The sequence below is a fragment of the Melitaea cinxia genome, chromosome 11, assembly GCF_905220565.1.
Source record: "Melitaea cinxia chromosome 11, ilMelCinx1.1, whole genome shotgun sequence".
Taxonomy (NCBI): domain Eukaryota; kingdom Metazoa; phylum Arthropoda; class Insecta; order Lepidoptera; family Nymphalidae; genus Melitaea; species Melitaea cinxia.
The window spans coordinates 1,700,266-1,718,542 of record NC_059404.1 but is presented as its reverse complement, the minus strand read 5'-3'; the positions used below and the strand labels follow the sequence as shown (position 1 = coordinate 1,718,542).

The following is an 18,277-nucleotide window of genomic DNA, read 5'->3' as shown; positions in this document are numbered from 1 at the left end:
CACGCTGGGCAGGCGAGTTGGTGACCGCAGGGCTAACCTATTCACACCGAAGATGCTAAATAAATAATATACAGATAAAATACAGATATTATAAAATTATAAAACACACGCCTAGTACATATTTTTTGGTAGAATTTGATGATTATATATTTATTAAAAACTATAAAGTTTACAATTGTATCAATGGATCAAGTGTTTATAACAGTCTAAATTTAAAGTATGTGCTTTGATGAAGCATCAAAGCACATTACTCCTTTTTTATATCGTATACTAGCTGACTCCGTAAATGTTGTTTTGCCATATATGTTATTAACCTTCCTTAACCCCCCCCCCCCCTCATATAACTTAGGGGTATAAAAAATAAATGTTGGCCGATTCATAGACCTACCCGATATGCACACAAAATTTCATAAAAATCAGTCAAGCCGTTTCGGAGGAGTATGGTAATTAATATTTTTCTAACACTGAAACCCACATGAAAGCTGTGCCTGTAATATTCTTAATTTTTAAAAATCCCTGTACGCGTATGCTTTGTTATTAATATTTATTATCGAGTATGTGTTTTGTAGAAATAAATGTTTTTATGATGGTCTCTGTGACCAGAAGAGTATGACACATTCTATAGCAAAGTGAACTTTACTAGTTCGTCGCACAGAAGACATGGCAGTAGTGGTGCCACGAGAGATCCGGGCACGGTGAGGAGCGGCGCGGGGCCATGGCGGAGCCCGAGTCCGCGCCCGCCGGCCTCGCAGACGCCGTGCTGCTGGCGCCTCTCACTGAGGACTCTTTCTTGCACAATTTACATGTGCGCTACAAACGAGACATCATTTATGTGAGTCCAGTCCCTTTAGAAATTTCATTAAACATAATTTAGTAATTAGCTGGAGATTTCAATAGAATAGAATTCTACTTATTCATTCTGTTTATATTTATGATTATATATAGAAGTGTATCGGTTTGAAAATTGTAGAGCACGATTAGTTTTCACTTTCGTACAAATTTAAGTATTTGTTGCCAGCAACTTTATTTACTTTTAAATTTTGATGTATTAACATATGAGCAGCAGCGTAGCGAGGGGAGGGGCATGGGGTGTCATCATGCCCCGGGCGCTACATACTACGTGGCGCAAAGGAGCGCCAAATGGCCCGAAAAACAAAAAATGGACATATTATATGCTCTTCGAAGGGGGGGGGCGGGGGCTACATTGTACCCCGGGTGCGAGATGAGCTTGCTACGTCACTGCATATATATCTATCCCTAAGGAACTGTAAATCTTTTTTCCAACGTCTAAAGTATTCTTTGTCATTCTTTGACCCTTTAACTATCACTATACATATATAAAATGCTCCGATCCCCTGAGAGGAATATAATATATAAAATAAGGGGAATCCCTTACGCAAGATTTATTCACAACAAACCAAAACATATTTATCCCATCAGAACTACATTTCTTTCGCCATTCCAGATTATCACCCATCTGTGTGCCAAATTTCACTCACTTGAAATTGAGTACCAAACTTGCAATAAATAAACTTTATAGTAGAAGTAAGATGGTTAAGCTAATTTTTTATTGTCGTAGACGTACGTTGGCAACGCGCTCGTGTCGGTGAACCCGTGCCGGCCTCTGCCGCTGTATTCGGCTGAGCTCGTCCGAACTTACCTGGCGCGCCCACCCTACTTACTACCGCCTCACCTGTTAGTATTTTAACAATACCATTTATCATCCTACTCTCTGCTATATTACGAAAACGATTCGTTTTATCATCGAGCCTAAATTTGTACATAATATACGAAAAACGAACCGTTTTAAAATATAGAAACCGGGCTTTAATTGACCGTAACTATTCATTAATTCAGACACATTAGTGACTTTCTTGACCATAACTATCATACTTTTGCAGGTACGCCATAACGGCCACCGCTTATCGCTGGGTTCGCGACAGAAACGAAAACCAATGCATCGTGATAACAGGTAAGTAAAGGGTAGATGTAGCTATTGGTATCCGTCAATGCGTCTGTGAAGATCGAAAACTCTGCGGAATGGAGAGGATAGCAAGGGATTAGGGTAGGTCATTCTATCTGCCACTCTAAAGTGAGTAATTAATAGGTGTATATGAAGATTGCAATTAAACAATACTTTCTGGGATAATATGTCTGTTGTGGAATAATGGAAAGCATTTGAGACTGAATGTCTATTCGGAAAAATCATGTGGCTGTGCTAACGCCAAATACTTTGAAGAAAAAATGGTACGATATTTGACGAACTGACTTGGAGTGATAACCACTTGTGTAATACAATGATAGCAGATTGATCGGTTTACCTTGAGGACAATAATATAGGTATGTCGAAATTAATAGATATGAGAAAAATAAAAAAATGTTTGGTTAAAGAGGGAACATATATGTCGAAGAATAATTGTGTTTGCTCGCAAACGAAAAAAAAACCGACTTCAATTACATCGACGAGTAATACAACGTAGATCGACGAAAAAATAGTCAAGTAACTACGCGTTATCAAAGATTACTCAAAAAGTAGTTATTAGATCTCGATAAAATTTAAATGTGACCACATGATAAACATCAGCTTTCGATTAAATTAAAATCGGTACACACAGTAAAAAGTTATTGCGGATTTTCGAGAGTTTCCCTCGATTTCTCTAGGATTCCTTCATCAGATCATGGTTTTCTTATCATGGTACCAAACTAGGGATATTCCCTTTCCAACAAAAAAAGAATTATCAAAATCGGTACACCCAGTAAAAAGTTATTACGGATTTTCGAGAGTTTCCCTCGATTTCTCTAGGATCCCATCATCAGATCCTGGTTTCCTTATCATGGTATTAAATTAGGGATATCCTCTTTCCAACAAAAAAAGAATTATCAAAATCGGTACATCCAGTAGAAAGTTATGCGGTGTAATATAACGTAGGTCGACGAAAAAAGCGTCAAGTAAAAACGCATAGATATAACTCAAAAAGTAGTTGTTAGATCTAAAATAAATTAAAATGGGACCAATTGACACACACCACCTTTCGATTAAAAGAAAATTTGTCGAAATCGCACCACCCAGTCAAAAGTTCTGAAGTAACATACATTAAAAAAAAAATACAGTCGAATTGAGAACCTCCTCCTTTTTTGGAAGTCGGTTAAAAAAAGTGTGTGTGCGGAGTTTACTACTTAACAGCGATTACTGTAATATTTAAAATATATATTTACTTCTGATAGGCTGCGCGTTACGTTGCAATGTAAAATTTTCGGGACAGATCGCATGACTGTTTCAATTAATTGCTCCCCATAATTTTTATCCTCGGGTTCTTATATCGCTTCTTTCTCCGCCTCCTTTCCACGAACTTTCGCTTCTCCATCGGTCATCGGGTTCACTAACGCGCGTGTGTGTGCATTTGTGCGTGCATGCGAACGTGCATGCCTGCATGCGTGCGTCCCCGCGGGCGTGTGTGTATGTGTGACGCGTGCAAGTGTGCGGGTGTGCAGGCGAGAGCGGCGCGGGCAAGACGGAGGCGGCGCGCGTGTGCCTGCAGTGCGCCGTGGTGGCGGGGGGCGGCGGCGGGGGCGCGCTGGCGGCGGCCGGCACGCTGCTCGAAGCCTTCGGGAACGCGGCCACCGCGCGCAACCACAACGCCAGCAGATTCGTGAGTGCAGCTCGTGTGCCTAGCTCTAGCTTAGTTACTACATTGCGTTATGTGTAACTATTAGAAATAAGAACAACGTAGGAGATATTTTAAACGCAAGAAAACATTACTTAAACAGGGAATACCACAACGATTGGGCAATACGCACTACATGATTTTCTAAAACAATAAAATGTAATAAACGTTACATTTTCAGGGCAAACTCCTCGATATAGAGTTCGACTTCAAAGGTGAACCCGTCGGCGGCCACATAACTCACTGTGAGTATCCGATTACATCGGTCAAGTTAACGAATAATATTAACGTTATCGACTTATTATCACTTTAATTTTCACGCATTCAGACCTCTTGGAGAAGGTAAGAGCCACCTCTCTCACGCTCAGTTACACATTTGTCTCGTCTTTTCACCTCTATAACGATCCTCTTCATCGCAGGAGCGCGTGTGCCGTACGGCGGAGGGCGAGCGAAACTTCCATGTGCTGTACCAGCTGCTGGCTGGCGCAGACGCGCATCTTCTCAGTGAGTACCAGTCGACCTTCCACTTTCACGATTCAGCACGTAACAACCAATTCCACGCTGCTCCACTGCAGCTCGGTGGATATATTCCCTACTGTGAGTAACGATCGCCATTAGGTGTATATGATAACAACACGATCGGGGCTGGCAGCTTAACGTGCTCTCCGATGCAGGGTGGGGGAACCTTCGAGAATAGATGTCCAAACCGGAAACAAATATTCGTGCAAATACAAATATCAATCCCAAACGGGAATCAAACACGCAAATCAGTGTTTAGGCGCCTACACGGCACACGCACCACAACACCAGAGTGATCGTTCCCACTTTCAGGCTTTATCAATCGAACCCCCCCTACATTTGACCTTTTTAGGTTAGCGAACCCGTACGGCTCACCTGGTGATAAACAATTACCGTAACATATAGACGCTCGCAACACCAGAAGCAGCGCAAGCGCGTTGCCGGCCATACTCCCGATCCCCCAGGAGCTCTGGTCAGCTTGCTCGCCACAGGCACACGAGACTGCTCGAAAGCAGTATAAGTTGCAGTCTTCTGTTTCCGCGCCAGAGCGCCTGAGGCTGCAGCGCTCGTGGGAGCAGTACCGCGTGCTGCGCGGCGGCGCGGCGTGCGCAGAGGGCGGCGGCGCGTGCGCGGAGTGCGCAGGCGCGGCGCCGGGCGCCAGCGCGTCGCCGCGCCGCGCGCCGCCGCCGCCGGGCCCGCGCGCGCCGCACGCCGACCGGGACCACTTCGCCTTCACCAAGGTAACCCCCCTACTGGCCGTGCGCGGAGTGCGCAGGCCGGCCCCTTGGTATTTTTACCTGTCCTAAACCAGGACTAAAGTATAAAGGGGATTGGATAATGCTTGTTTATCAAAAGTTGCATGCTACCCTATTAACACGTGGCAGCGTATGGATTTTAGTAAACGACCGCGCGATAGCTAAATCTACCTAATTTCTTAACTTAGAAGATTTATGTTTTATGTATTATTATTTTGTCATATATCACGTCCTACAAAATTTGCTATTATAATTAATTTTATTGAACAGCAATTTAAATTATATAGTTTTTACAGTCGATTATCATACGTTATAGTTATTTTGGTCCTTCGAGCCGGATAGTGTTAGATCGATTTTCATTGGGTTTGGTTTATCTCATTAACCTTCCATGTTGTCTCTCACTCTAATATAAACATAACAAGAAGTTCATTTAATTTCATTAAGTATGTCACACAGCACAGCGATAGGAATAGAAGATGCCTTCGAATTTATATCTATAAATGTATTTCTACAACCACGAAATTGAATGACAGTGGATAGTTTCAGGTTTCAGCTCACCTGATGGTAAGCGATTACCATAGCCTATAGACTCCTGCATTACCAAAAGAATTCAATCGTGTTGCTGATCCTACCTCCAAATTCCCCCAGGAGATCTAGTAAGCTCACAGCTTGAAAGCAATATTATTTAGGATCTTCTGTACTTCCCCAGTCGGGCTGCTCCAGATTTTGAGCAGGATATTTCCTACTGATCCCTACCTAAGTATGTTACCGTGTGCACAGGCCGCGATGGGAGCACTGGGTTTTAGTGCGGGACAGTGTGGTGCCGTGCTACGTCTGCTCGCCTTTCTACTGAAGCTTGGTAACGTGCAGTTCGAGCCGCAGCACAACATCGATGGCTCCATCGGCACTCGCCTGCAGCACGAATACGGTGAGGGCACCCTCCATCCCTCGGTAGCGCTACGCCGGCGTGTTCGTGACATGTCTGCTATGAGTATGTCACATCACTAGTCGATTATTAGTGCGTCAATCAAGATAGCGTTCCCGACCAATACCAGATTTAACCTCTGGTTCCCGAGAAGGAGCGTGAGTTCGAACTCCATACCTGACACCATGTATTGGTCGGGGACGCCATCTCGATTAACACACTAATTATCGGCTAGTGATGTGATATATTCATAACAGTGTCGGGCCACCGCTCACAAGTACCGTGTGTCCACAGAGTTACGCGAGGCGTGTGCGCTGGTGGGCGTGGAGGCCGACGCGCTGGTGCTGGCGTTGGGCGCCGCGCCGCCTCTCGCGCCGCACGACGACGGCGCGCCACTCGGTAACACCACTGTCAGGTGTCTTACAAGGGATTCTGATCGATTTTCACACATTGACCTATGGTTTCGTCTGTCGGACGCAGAGGAGGCGTGTTCAGTGGAGGAGGAGTGCAGCTCGGAGGCGGGGTCGGAGGCCGAGGGCGCCGGCGCGGAGTGGGCGCGTGCGCTGCGCGACCGCCTGCTGTGCGCGCTGTACTCGCGGCTCTTCACGTGGCTCGTGAACGCCGTCAACGACGCCGTCAAGGTGTGCTCCCGTACTACGAGATCCCACTTAAGGAATAGGACCCTCGTGTGCTTACTTACAATAATCCAGTACATATGCAAAATAATACATATAGGATAGGTTTCCAGATGCAAGACAACAAATGAAGTAAATTAATTAAGGAAGTAGTTAGTTCTGCATAAAACATCCTTTCATTGTAAATTATAACCGTCCTTACTGCTTAAGCGCTCATTGGACGGTTCGCGCAGAACTAACTAACCTTTTTAATTTTCGCTTTAGCCTGTAATATCTCACTGCTGGGCATAAGCCTAAAGCCTTATGTAGGAGAAGGATCAAAGCTTAATCCACAACGCTACTCCAATGTGGATTGGTGGATATATTCACTACTATGAATAAAGATCGCTATCAGGTGCACATGATAAAAACTGGGACCGACGGCTTAACGTGGTCTCCGAGGCACGGTGGGGAGACCCACAAGGACTGCACAAACACCCAGACCACGGTAAACATCTGTATGACCAATAGAAATATTTGTCATGTGCGGGGATCGAACCCGCAACCGCCAGCGCAACGGTCACAAATTAGTGCTGTGACCGTTGCGCCAACGCGTCGTTTATTTAATACTGAATGAATGAAGTTGTCCGGGCGCGATCTCATCGGGTAGGCTGTCAGATACGTTGACCTTGCAGCCCGCGGCGGTGGGCGCGCGGCGCTCGCTGGGCATCCTGGACGTGTACGGGCTGGAGGCGCTGGCGCACAACGGGCTGGAGCGGCTGCTGATCAACTACGCGGCCGAGCGCGTGCAGGCCGCCGTCACCGCGGGCTCGCTGCGGCGCGAGCAGGAGGAGTACGCGCGCGAGGGCCTGGCCTGGGCGCCGCTGCCCTTCGCCGACCACGAGCTGTACGCGGACCTGCTGGACGCGGTGCGTGCCCGCGCGGCCGGCCAGCTGAGACACACGACTGAAGTAAAACTTCTGCACGATACGCCTGCACTGTGTCTTAGATATACGAAACGTAACTGGATATGAGAGAAAGAGAAAAAGAAAATTTGTGCTCGCACCTCTCTATTGCTCCGTTCGCCTCCGCTTGGTCGTGTCGCTCGATTTCACCAGCTTACTCCCCAAGTCATGCGTGCGTAAAGAAGTTTTACTTCGATAAATTAATTATGCAATATCTTTAACATATATTTATATATCACAGTCATCTGTTCCTAAGTGAAGCAAAGCTGTTTGTGTTATAAGTTTTGTCTTGATTGCACAATCAGCTATCCATTATAGACAAAAGCACACACACACACACACACACACACACACACACACACACACACACACACACGCACACACGCACACACGCACACACGCACACACGCACACACGCACACACGCACACACGCACACACGCACACACGCACACACGCACACACGCACACACGCACACACGCACACACGCACACACGCACACACGCACACACGCACACACGCACACACGCACACACGCACACACGCACACACGCACACACGCACACACGCACACACGCACACACGCACACACGCACACACGCACACACGCACACACGCACACACGCACACACGCACACACGCACACACGCACACACGCACACACGCACACACGCACACACGCACACACGCACACACGCACACACGCACACACGCACACACGCACACACGCACACACGCACACACGCACACACGCACACACGCACACACGCACACACGCACACACGCACACACGCACACACGCACACACGCACACACGCACACACGCACACACGCACACACGCACACACGCACACACGCACACACGCACACACGCACACACGCACACACGCACACACGCACACACGCACACACGCACACACGCACACACGCACACACGCACACACGCACACACGCACACACGCACACACGCACACACGCACACACGCACACACGCACACACGCACACACGCACACACGCACACACGCACACACGCACACACGCACACACGCACACACGCACACACGCACACACGCACACACGCACACATACACACACGCACACAGACACACACACAAAACAGCATGCGAGTACTTACTCTCACTTCGCTTATACTTAATAATTCATTACATAAAATTACATTAATATATTATATATTATTTATTATATATATTTATACATTAAATTCGTTAATATTAAGAAGAAAAAAAAAACTTATTTTTAAAAACATGTTTTGATGGTAAATATTTCCAAACTTTAATAATTGTCAACCTTTTTTGTTTTTTTTCCAAATTTTGTATTTATAATCCTTGTTTTTTATTGTGTTGTCATCTTTGTATACAGATTAGTATTATTTATGTATTCGGTATCTGAACGCAAAGTCTGATTATGTAACAATAAACTAATTTTTGGGGAAGACACTGTGGCCTGTAACACAGCTTTATTAAGCTAGCACGGGTCGCAGGGCTTCTTGATATTGTAAACTACATAATTTGAGCAAATAAAAACTATTTATTATTATTATATTATTATTATTATTAAGTAACAATTATTGATATTGCTAAATTTTTTGATAAATAATACATATTAATAAATATTTATAATATACCCATACTTGGGCGGGAATCGAATCCATAAACCCGTGGAGCAGAAAGCGTGGCCATTACAAACTGCACTAACGGGCTATCCAAAGATACGTCCATTTTGTAAAGTAATTTGTAAGCACTCGACATAACTGCCATTCCGCGACCTCCAGGGCCCCGAAAGCGTGCTGGGCGCACTGCGAGAGTGCTCGGCGCGCGGCGCCAGCGACTCCGTCTTCCTCCAGCGCCTGCAACGTCGCCGGCACCCGCGCCTCATCGTGCTTCCACCAGACCGCTTTCAGTGAGGCGCCGACTTGTATACGCGACTTACTATAATATATAACTATTCATAGATATATAAATGTACAGATAAGATTTGTAAAGAAAATAATCTGGTACTGTAGGAAAGGGACTATAAAATTTATAAACCTATTTAATACTATAGCAAAAAATGAAACAACTTTTTCGGATTTTATCGCAGCTTATTAAGTTTTTTAGATGCCCGACGTTTCGGATGCTTTACAGTTTACAGTAACTATTGTCACTCTATTAGCTTGTTGGATTTTTTTTTTAGGATACTTAATCCTTATTGTGGGCTCCAAAACTAGAAGAAGTAGCTTGAAAGATTTTTCGTAGCCCAAAAAGTAACATATAAAAAATGCGCTTGTCTATGGCAGAGTGGTGCACTTCGGCGGCGCGGTGACGTACAGTGCGAAAGGCATCGTGCAGAAGAACCGCGACGCGCTGTGCCGGCGCTGCTGCGGCGTGCTGGCGGCGGCGCGCGAGCCCCTGCTGGCCGCGCTGTTCGCGCCCGGGGCCACCGCCTTCGCCGGCAGGTACTCCCCCCACACGGACCGCCTTCCTCTGCCCAGTGCACCTCTCCTACCTAAAGACTAACTCTCAAAATACCTCTCTCAAAAATAATTTTATTAGAATGGCTCGGAAGGCACCTTCGAATCGTTACTTTACAAATATAAATTTTTAATTATGGTTAAAAGTGAAGTAGATTCTGTAGAGAAAAATCGACAAATAACGCGGTAAATATTATAATACAACATGGTAATATGCAGTCCCTGTGTCCACACGCGGCAGTCAGCCCCGTGACACACGCGGCGTCACCACGAGTCCACACGCAGCAGTCAGTCCCGTGCGCACACGCGGCAGTCAGTCCCGTGTGCACACGCGGCAGTCAGTCCCGTGTCCACACGCAGTAGTCAGTCCTGTGTGCACACGCAGCAGTCAGTCCCGTGTGCACACACGGCAGTCAGCCCCGTGTCCACATGCGTCAGTCAGCCCCGTGTCCACACGCAGCAGTCAGTCCCGTGCGCACACGCGGCAGTCAGTCCCATGTGCACACGCGGCAGTCAGTCCCGTGCGCACACGCGGCAGTCAGTCCCGTGTGCACACGCGGCAGTCAGGCCCGTGTGCACACGCGGCAGTCAGGCCCGTGTCCACGCGGCAGCCCTGTGTCCCCGCCAGTAAGCCAGCCCGCCCCCGCAGCGCCGGCTCCCCGCGGCGGCCGTGCGCGCTGGCGTGCCGGCAGCGCGCGCTGGTGGGCGCGCTGGTGCGGCGCCTGCCGCCCGCGCCGCGCCTCGTGCGCTGCCTGCGCAACGACGCCGCGCTGCGCCCGCACCGTTTCGACGCCGCGCTGCTGCGCCACCAGTTGCGCACGCAGGGGTGCGTATCGCTGGCCACAAAGACTGCTCTGAACTTAAACTTCTTTACGCACGCTCCACTTGCTTAGAGTGAGCTGGTGGATGCGTGACGAGAATGTTACGAAAAATGCGATCGGGTGGCGCAAACGGAAGTTGAGAGAGAGATATAAGTCAGATGGAGTTAAAGAAGTTTTACTTCAGTCGTGTGGTTAATTAAACACAAATGTTTTTTTTTACAACTCGGTCAGCAAACAAGCGTATGGCTCACCTAATGGTCGGCGATTACTGTAGCCTATAAGCGCCCGTAACACCGGAAGCGTCGCATGCGCTTTTGCCGACCCTGCCCCCAATCGACTACCAAAAGCTCTGGTCACCTTACCACGGAACCGCAACACCACTCGAAAACAATACTATCTAGCTGTGATCTTCCGTAAGGCCGAGACACCTCCCCAATCTCTGAGCAAGGTCTCCCGCCGCGCCCCCGGCCGCCCCGCTAGCCCCCTCCCGCCGCCAGGATCATGGACATGGCGCTGCTGCGGCGCGCCGGCTGGTGCGAGTCGCTGTGCGCGCGCGGCGTGCTGGCGCGCTACGGCGTGCTGCGGCCGCGCCCGCCCGCCCCCGCCGCCCCCGCGCCCCCCTCGCCCGCCGAGCGCGACGAGCCGGTGCGCTCGGCGCGGGCGCTGCTGCGCGCCCTGCCCATCCCTAGCGCCGAGTTCGCCTACGGTCGGACCAAGGTCTTCATTCGCAGTCCAAGAACGGTAAGCGACATTTTATTTGGATTGCTTATAATGACTGTAACTAATACAGAATAAAAAACTAAAAAGCTACAAACAAACTACCGCTTATTGAATACCTAATAGATAAAGCATATTATTCGGTTCATGATTATATTAATAATAGAGATGTGTATGTTCTGTGGCGCTGTATTTCATGCAATATAATACTAATTTTATAACGTAAATATTTTTTAAGACGAACTGCAAAATTTCTTCCTGGTTCTTCTATGCAGAATTTACATGGTCGGTGGTAGCTTTACCGTTAACAATAATTAATTCAAAATCAAAATCAAAAATTTATTCAAATAGGCCCCAAGAGCACTTTCGAATCGTCATTTTACAAATTAAAACTTTAAAAACAAATAATTATTTTTGTAAAAGTGAAGCTACCACCGATTCGGAATGTAAGTTCTGCAGAGAAGAATCGGAAAGAAACTGCGCAGTTACTCTTTTGAAAATAATATATAAACTGTGTTTTAGTACAAAATTAGAAACATGTTGCATGAAATACAGCGTCACTAAGTCCACACATCTTTATCAACTATGTAATCCTGCACCGAGTAATAAGCTTTATCTATTATTTTTTTTTTAATAAAAACTTTAAATTTATGTTGAGACAATTCCAAAATCGTTTATGGTATTTTATTATACATGCGAATACCATGACCCAGAAAAGAAATGTTTACTTTGCGCAGTCGGGAACTTGGAGTTACAATTTTGTTATTCCTTCTCGTGTTTACAATGCGATTATTACTATTTATTTCAAAACATTGAATATTTTGGTGGATATACATAATATTGTTATAAATATACTGCGACGCGATCGTTAATATGTCCACCTTTTGGAAAACATCCCGTAGGGGGATTCGAGCTCCAAGATCGTAAATGCCGCGAATAGCCCTTTTTTGCAAGATAAATATAGTCTCAATATCTGCAGCATTACCCCACAGTAGCAGGCTGTAAGACATAATCCTATGGAAATAGCTAAAATATATTAAGCGTGCAGTTGCAACGTCGGTCAGTTGTCGTACTTTTCTAACTGCGAATGTCGCGGAGCTGAGTCTACCATTCAAGGATAACAAATGGGAATTCCACTGAAGTTTTGAGTCCAAATGTATCCCTAAGAAAACTGTAGTATCATTGATAATAAGCCTCTCGTTATTTATTATAAAATTATAATTTGGATGCTTAACATTAGGTAACGAAAACACAACGCACTTGGTTTTTTTGGCGTTCAAAACCAAGTTGTTTATTTTAAACCAATCTTGAATTCGCGACAAAGAAGCGTTCATGTCATCATAATTTACTTTTTTCCTATCAACTTTAAATATTAGAGAAGTGTCGTCTGCAAATAGCACTATAACACGAATATATTTAACATAAAATGGCAGATCATTTATATATATTAAAAAAAGAAATGGATCCAGAATCGACTCCTGTGGAACGCCCATTTTTAGCACAGATCCAGAAGACTTTGTTTCGTTTATTGATACGTGTTGAATTCTATTAGATAGATATGAAGCAATTAGATTAAGAGCTTTACCATTAACGCCATAATACTCAAGTTTACTTAATAAGATCCTGTGGTCCACGCAATCGAATGCCTTTGATAGGTCACAAAATATATCATTAGCATTTTGTGATCTCTCCCAAGCGTCATATATATGTTTGAGCAGTGCCACACCAGCATCTGTCGTAGAGCGACCTCTAGTGAAACCATATTGTTCACTGTGAAAAATTCCATTAACTTTAAAATGGAAAAGAAGTTGATTTAGCATAATTTTTTCAAATGTTTTACTTAAGGACGGTAGGATTGAAATGGGTCTATAATTACTGGGATCACTTCGACTTCCCTTTTTAAAAAGTGGTAAAACTTTACTACATTTTAGCAAATCTGGAAAAGACCCCACTTTAATAGCATTGTTAAAAATTAAAGCTAAGTACGGAGCGAGGTCATCAATGATAGAACTAATTAATTTAAAAAAATGCCCCACAGGTCATTTGTTTTTTTTTAATATTAAGACTCTTAAAAGTTTTTAGAATATCTAAAGAATCAACTTGCGAGAATGAAAAATCAACATTACATTTGCTTACGTTATTTTTAAGAAGTTTGGTAGAATCAGTTGAAGATGAATTCAGTCGAGAAGTTAAGTCAATGGGTATTTTATCGAAAAAGGCTTCAAAGACGTTAGCCAACTTGTCATCCGAGCTTACAACAGCACCATTTATATTTAATTCGATTGATATAATTTGCTAATTACGTTTGCTAATTACGTTTCCCACAGATACTATTGATTATATTCCATGTGCATTTAATTTTATCATCAGAATTAATAATTTTATCTTTGATATATTTTGATTTAGCAGCCATACAAACAGCTTTAAAAGTTTTAGAATATTCTTTTACATAATTCAAAAATCTAGTCTTCTGCTTCCATTGCTTCATACTGTACAGTTCGTACAACCTATTTCTACTCTTATAAATACCTTCAGAGGCCCATTCACTAAATTTTAAGTTTACATTTATATCGAAAGTTTTAAGTTTAAAAATCTTATAGAATTCATCTAAAATTAATTTGAAAACTGAATTATATCTATGTCTAATATATCTCGAATATCTATTAATTTTAATTAATACAAAAACTAATTTTCGATAGAGGTCCACCCGGTGTCTGCCTTGTCACACTTAGTAAACTCACAAATAAAAAAAGTGCGTGCGTACAAAGTACACATGTCAGAATTTAATTTTTTTACGAACGAAACGCAATAATAATAATATTAATTTATTAAATAATAAAAATATAATTCCTGTAAAAAATAACAACATATAAATTAAATTGAATTGATATGAATAATGAATGAAATAAATAACGTTACTATATATTATTAATGTTATTTATTGTACATCACCAACCCGCCTGCCCAGCGTGGTGACTATGGGCAAAATACATGAGTTTACGCCATTTTTTGGCACGAACTTGTGGAGGCCTATGTCCAGCAGTGGACTGTAATAGGCTGAAATGATGATGATGACGATGATGATGATGAGAAGCAGGATTGAAATTGGTCTATAATACCAGGGATCATTTAGATGCCCCTTTTTAAAAAGCTTACTCCTATAGACCTCGCTCTGGCTCTCAGGTGTGGGAGCTGGAGGCGCTGCGCGCGGCGCGCGTGGAGCAGCTGGTGAGGGTCGCTCAGCGCGCCTGGCGACGCTACCGCGCGCGGCGCCGACACTGCGCTGCGCTGCGCATCGCGCGCGCCTGGCGACGCTACCGGGTGAGTGCACCCGCCCTTTGTACAACTAAGTCGGCAGCAGGCGTGCGGCCCACCTCATGGTAAGCGATTACCGTAGCTTATAGACGCTTGCGACACCAGAAGTGTAACAGATGCAACGTTGACCATACCTACGAAATTAGAAGTGGAAACGTAGGGTCGGGAGCTTTGACCACCTTACTCACCACGGGAACACAATACTGCTTGACAGCACTGTTATTTAACTGTGATCTTCAGTAAGGTCGAGGTACTTTCCCAGTCAAATTGCTCCAGATTTTGAGGTGGACGTTCCTGCTATGTATTTAAGTAAAGTGCCATGCCTCCCGGCCCGTGGTCTCCGTGCGCCACAGTCTGACCGAAGCCCGCCCGTTTCATTACAGGAGCGCCGGATCGCCGCTGAGGCGCGATTCGTCAAGCCTGTATTACGGGTTAGTAGAACGCTATCGTTAAATTAACTACGAGTATAAAAAGAACTAGTTCTTTTTTAGATCGCGATCAAGTTTAGATGGGACCGCGTGACAAGCACTATCTTTCGATTAAAAAAAAATTGGTCCACCCAGTCAAAATTGTTATGGTAACATACATTTAAAAAAAAAAACAGTCGAATTAGAACCTTCTCCTCTTTTTGAAGCTTAATAAAAAAATAATGAGTATTTTCCGCATATGGATTTGTATTTTATTTTATTTTATTTTCTATGTGCTCTTTTTATTTAATTATTTAAATGTTTTAAAAAATGTTAGCTTGCGACTTAATGAGGATGTAGGCACATATTTCCGCTGGCATTGTCGCTTGCATTGCTCGCTTTGATGTCTGAAAGAAAAAACGCTAAAATGGGGGATAACCGGTCAATGCTAACGGCAACGTCAATGACAATGGAAATGATCCCCTTATATTATCGCGTTTTCCTGTTTATTGGTCATGCCCCTACTCGTTGACGCGGTAATGGGTTAAATGTCGACTTCATGTCACTTCGAATACTCCGCAATGCTTGAAGACAAAAGTCTTCGAGCAATGCGTCCTGCCTGTGTTAACATATGGAGCCGAGACGTGGACACTGACGAAGGGACTGGTCCACAAGTTTAAAGTCGCTCAACGTGCTATGGAACGGGCTATGCTTAGGGTTTCTCTCAAAGATAGGATTAGAAATGAGACTATCCGCGAGAGAACGAAAGTAACTGACATAGCACACAGAATTAGCAAGTTGAAATGGCAGTGGGCTGGTCATCTGTGTCGCAGGACCGATGGCTGTTGGAGCAGACGAGTCCTGGAGTGAAGACCGCGTCTTGGCAAACGCAGTGTGGGACGTCCTCCGACTCGTTGGATCGACGATCTACGTAAGATTGCCGGTGGAGACTGGATGAGGATTACGGAAAAACGGAATTTCTGGCGTGAATTCGGGGAGGATTATGTCCAGCCGTGGACTGCAATAGGCTGAACTGATATGATTTGTTACATTTGAAGAAATTTTAATTCGATCACATTTACTGAGATCGAGCGAGTTAGTCTTCGCCGTCGCACCTACAAAGTTTGTCGATGTAACGCCCTGCAGCGGCCCGCCGGTGGCGAGGCGGCGGGCGGGGCGGGCGGCGCGCGCGGCGCGGCGCTCGTGATCTGGCGCGCGTGGTGCGCGCACGCGCGGCGCGCCTACCTGGCGGCGCTGTGGGCGCGGCTGCCGGCGCGCCACCGCTCGCCCGCGTGCGCCGCCTGGCCGCCGTGCCCGCAGCCGCGCCTGCTGGCGCGCACCGACGCGCTGCTGCGCCGCCTGCACCACCGCTGGCGCTGCGACCTCTACCGCCGCGCCTTCGACCAGACGGCGCGCAACCGCATGCGCGAGAAGGTATTTTACTTTGAGATAGTTTTAAGAATCGGTTTCGTAACAGTACGAAGCGTTCTGTCACTTTATACGCAATAAACCGTTCGAAGGTCACCGCGAGCGTGCTCTTCAAGGACCGCAAGTTAAACTACGCGCGCAGCGTCGGCCACCCGTTCGTCGGCGACTACGTGCGCTTACGTGCGTCGGCGGCCTGGCGCCGCGGCCTGGGCGCCGCCACCGCCGACCGCTACGTGGTGTTCGCGGACGTGGTGGGCAAGGTGGCGCGCTCCAGCGGCCGCGTGTCGCGCTGCCTGGCCGTGGTGTCCACGGGGGCGCTGCTGCTGCTCGAGGCGCGCTCGCTGCGGCTCAAGCGCCGCGTGCCCGCGCACTGCGTCTACCGCCTGTCGCTGTCGCCCTACGCCGACGACCTGCTCGTCGTGCACGTGCGCGCGGTGAGTAGACGCGCGCGAGAGACGGCCCAGTTCCGGGCGCCAGGTACAGCCGGTAACGTGCGTGTGCAGTGCGGCGGGCTGGAGAGCTCGGCGGAGGAGCTGTCGCAGTGCTCGTCGCGCTCGGCGGCGGACGCGCCGGGCTGCCTGTTCGGCGGCGAGGGCGCGTGGCGGCGGCGCGGCGACGTGCTGCTGCGCACGTGCCACGTGCTGGAGCTGGCCACCAAGCTGTTCCTCGTCGTGCAGAACGCCGTGGGCGCGCCGCCGCACGTCAACGTCGCCACCGAGTGAGTGCCGCCCCGCCCCGCCCCGCCCCGCCTGCCCCTGCACTCGGGCTGTTAACCAACCTACCCGAGTCACGGTTGCAGGTTCGAGGCGAACTTCGGGCAGCAGATGGTGACGGTGTCGTTCCACGCGGTGGGCGGCGCGGCGGGGGACGGCGGCGCGCGCCTGCTCCGGCGCGGCAGCCGCATGGACGTGTTGCTGTGAGGTCACTCACTAAAAACTATTTGCATTTAACGAAGGTGCCTGTGTGCGTCGACGACGTTATTTGTCGCCGACTCGACGTAGGGAGTGCGCCGCCCGACGGTCGATGGCGGGCCGCGACCACGCTAGGTGCTCACGACGTCACTGAGACTGGCGAGTGCGCGCGGCCCGTTTCGTTACACATAGTGTGTAGGTAGGCAGTAGGACCGACGCGACTGCGACTGATGAACTCGTGACCGTTTCTCATCCGAACGCGAGCCGCTGGCGTGTCACCCGGACGATTTGTCGTCTAAACCAGTGGCTCTTAACCTTTTACGAATGGCGGACCATTTGTCGAAATATGTTTTTCCATGAACCACCAACTGTTTTTGGGGGTAAAATCTGGAATACTTTTCTAACCAGTTAAAACCTAGTGAGACTCGCTCACTCTGCACCCCGCTTTCGCTTTCGCGGACCACTTCGGGTGCTTCCACGGGCCACCAGTGGTCCGCAGATTACTGGATAAGAACCACTGCTCTGAACGATACCTAGATAACTTTCTGCATTTCCTAATGATGTGCGACGTTGTGCTCAATGTAAAGTTCCAGAATCCTGTATTGATTGGGGGAAAAATATTGTACAAAGATGATGATTAGTGATATCCGCTTGATCGACGTTACTCTGATGAACAAATGCACAAGTTTGTATGTGCCTTGAAACATAGCTTTATTAAATAGAGCTAGCATTCATAACGATGTAACTTCGTATGTTTGTTTTTT

General features: G+C 46.8%; 1 protein-coding gene across 1 annotated transcript; it reads left to right on the top strand.

Annotated features, from left to right (window-relative positions):
• Positions 1-715: 715 nt before the first annotated feature.
• Positions 716-17,522, top strand: LOC123657974 (unconventional myosin-Ia). The gene is made up of 22 exons (XM_045593453.1): positions 716-832; positions 1,580-1,695; positions 1,902-1,972; positions 3,493-3,650; positions 3,847-3,910; positions 3,994-4,007; positions 4,085-4,169; positions 4,731-4,778; positions 4,827-4,924; positions 5,720-5,867; positions 6,159-6,263; positions 6,345-6,505; positions 7,174-7,407; positions 9,237-9,364; positions 9,741-9,872; positions 10,564-10,740; positions 11,233-11,476; positions 14,636-14,773; positions 16,321-16,608; positions 16,695-17,036; positions 17,106-17,320; positions 17,402-17,522. The coding sequence occupies exons 1-22, from the start codon at positions 716-718 to the stop codon at positions 17,520-17,522; spliced, it is 3,204 nt and encodes a 1,067-aa protein (XP_045449409.1).
• The last annotated feature ends 755 nt before the right edge of the window (positions 17,523-18,277 follow it).

What these genes read in the sequence shown, in the direction of transcription:
- LOC123657974 (XM_045593453.1), top strand. Translation starts at nt 716, where the DNA reads ATGGCGGAGCCCGAGTCCGCGCCCGCCGGCCTCGCAGACGCCGTGCTG. An exon ending in CCGTCAACGACGCCGTCAAG is followed by an intron (nt 6,506 to 7,173) that starts GTGTGCTCCCGT and finishes TTGACCTTGCAG; the next exon opens with CCCGCGGCGGTGGGCGCGCG. An exon ending in CTTCCACCAGACCGCTTTCA is followed by an intron (nt 9,365 to 9,740) that starts GTGAGGCGCCGA and finishes TGTCTATGGCAG; the next exon opens with AGTGGTGCACTTCGGCGGCG.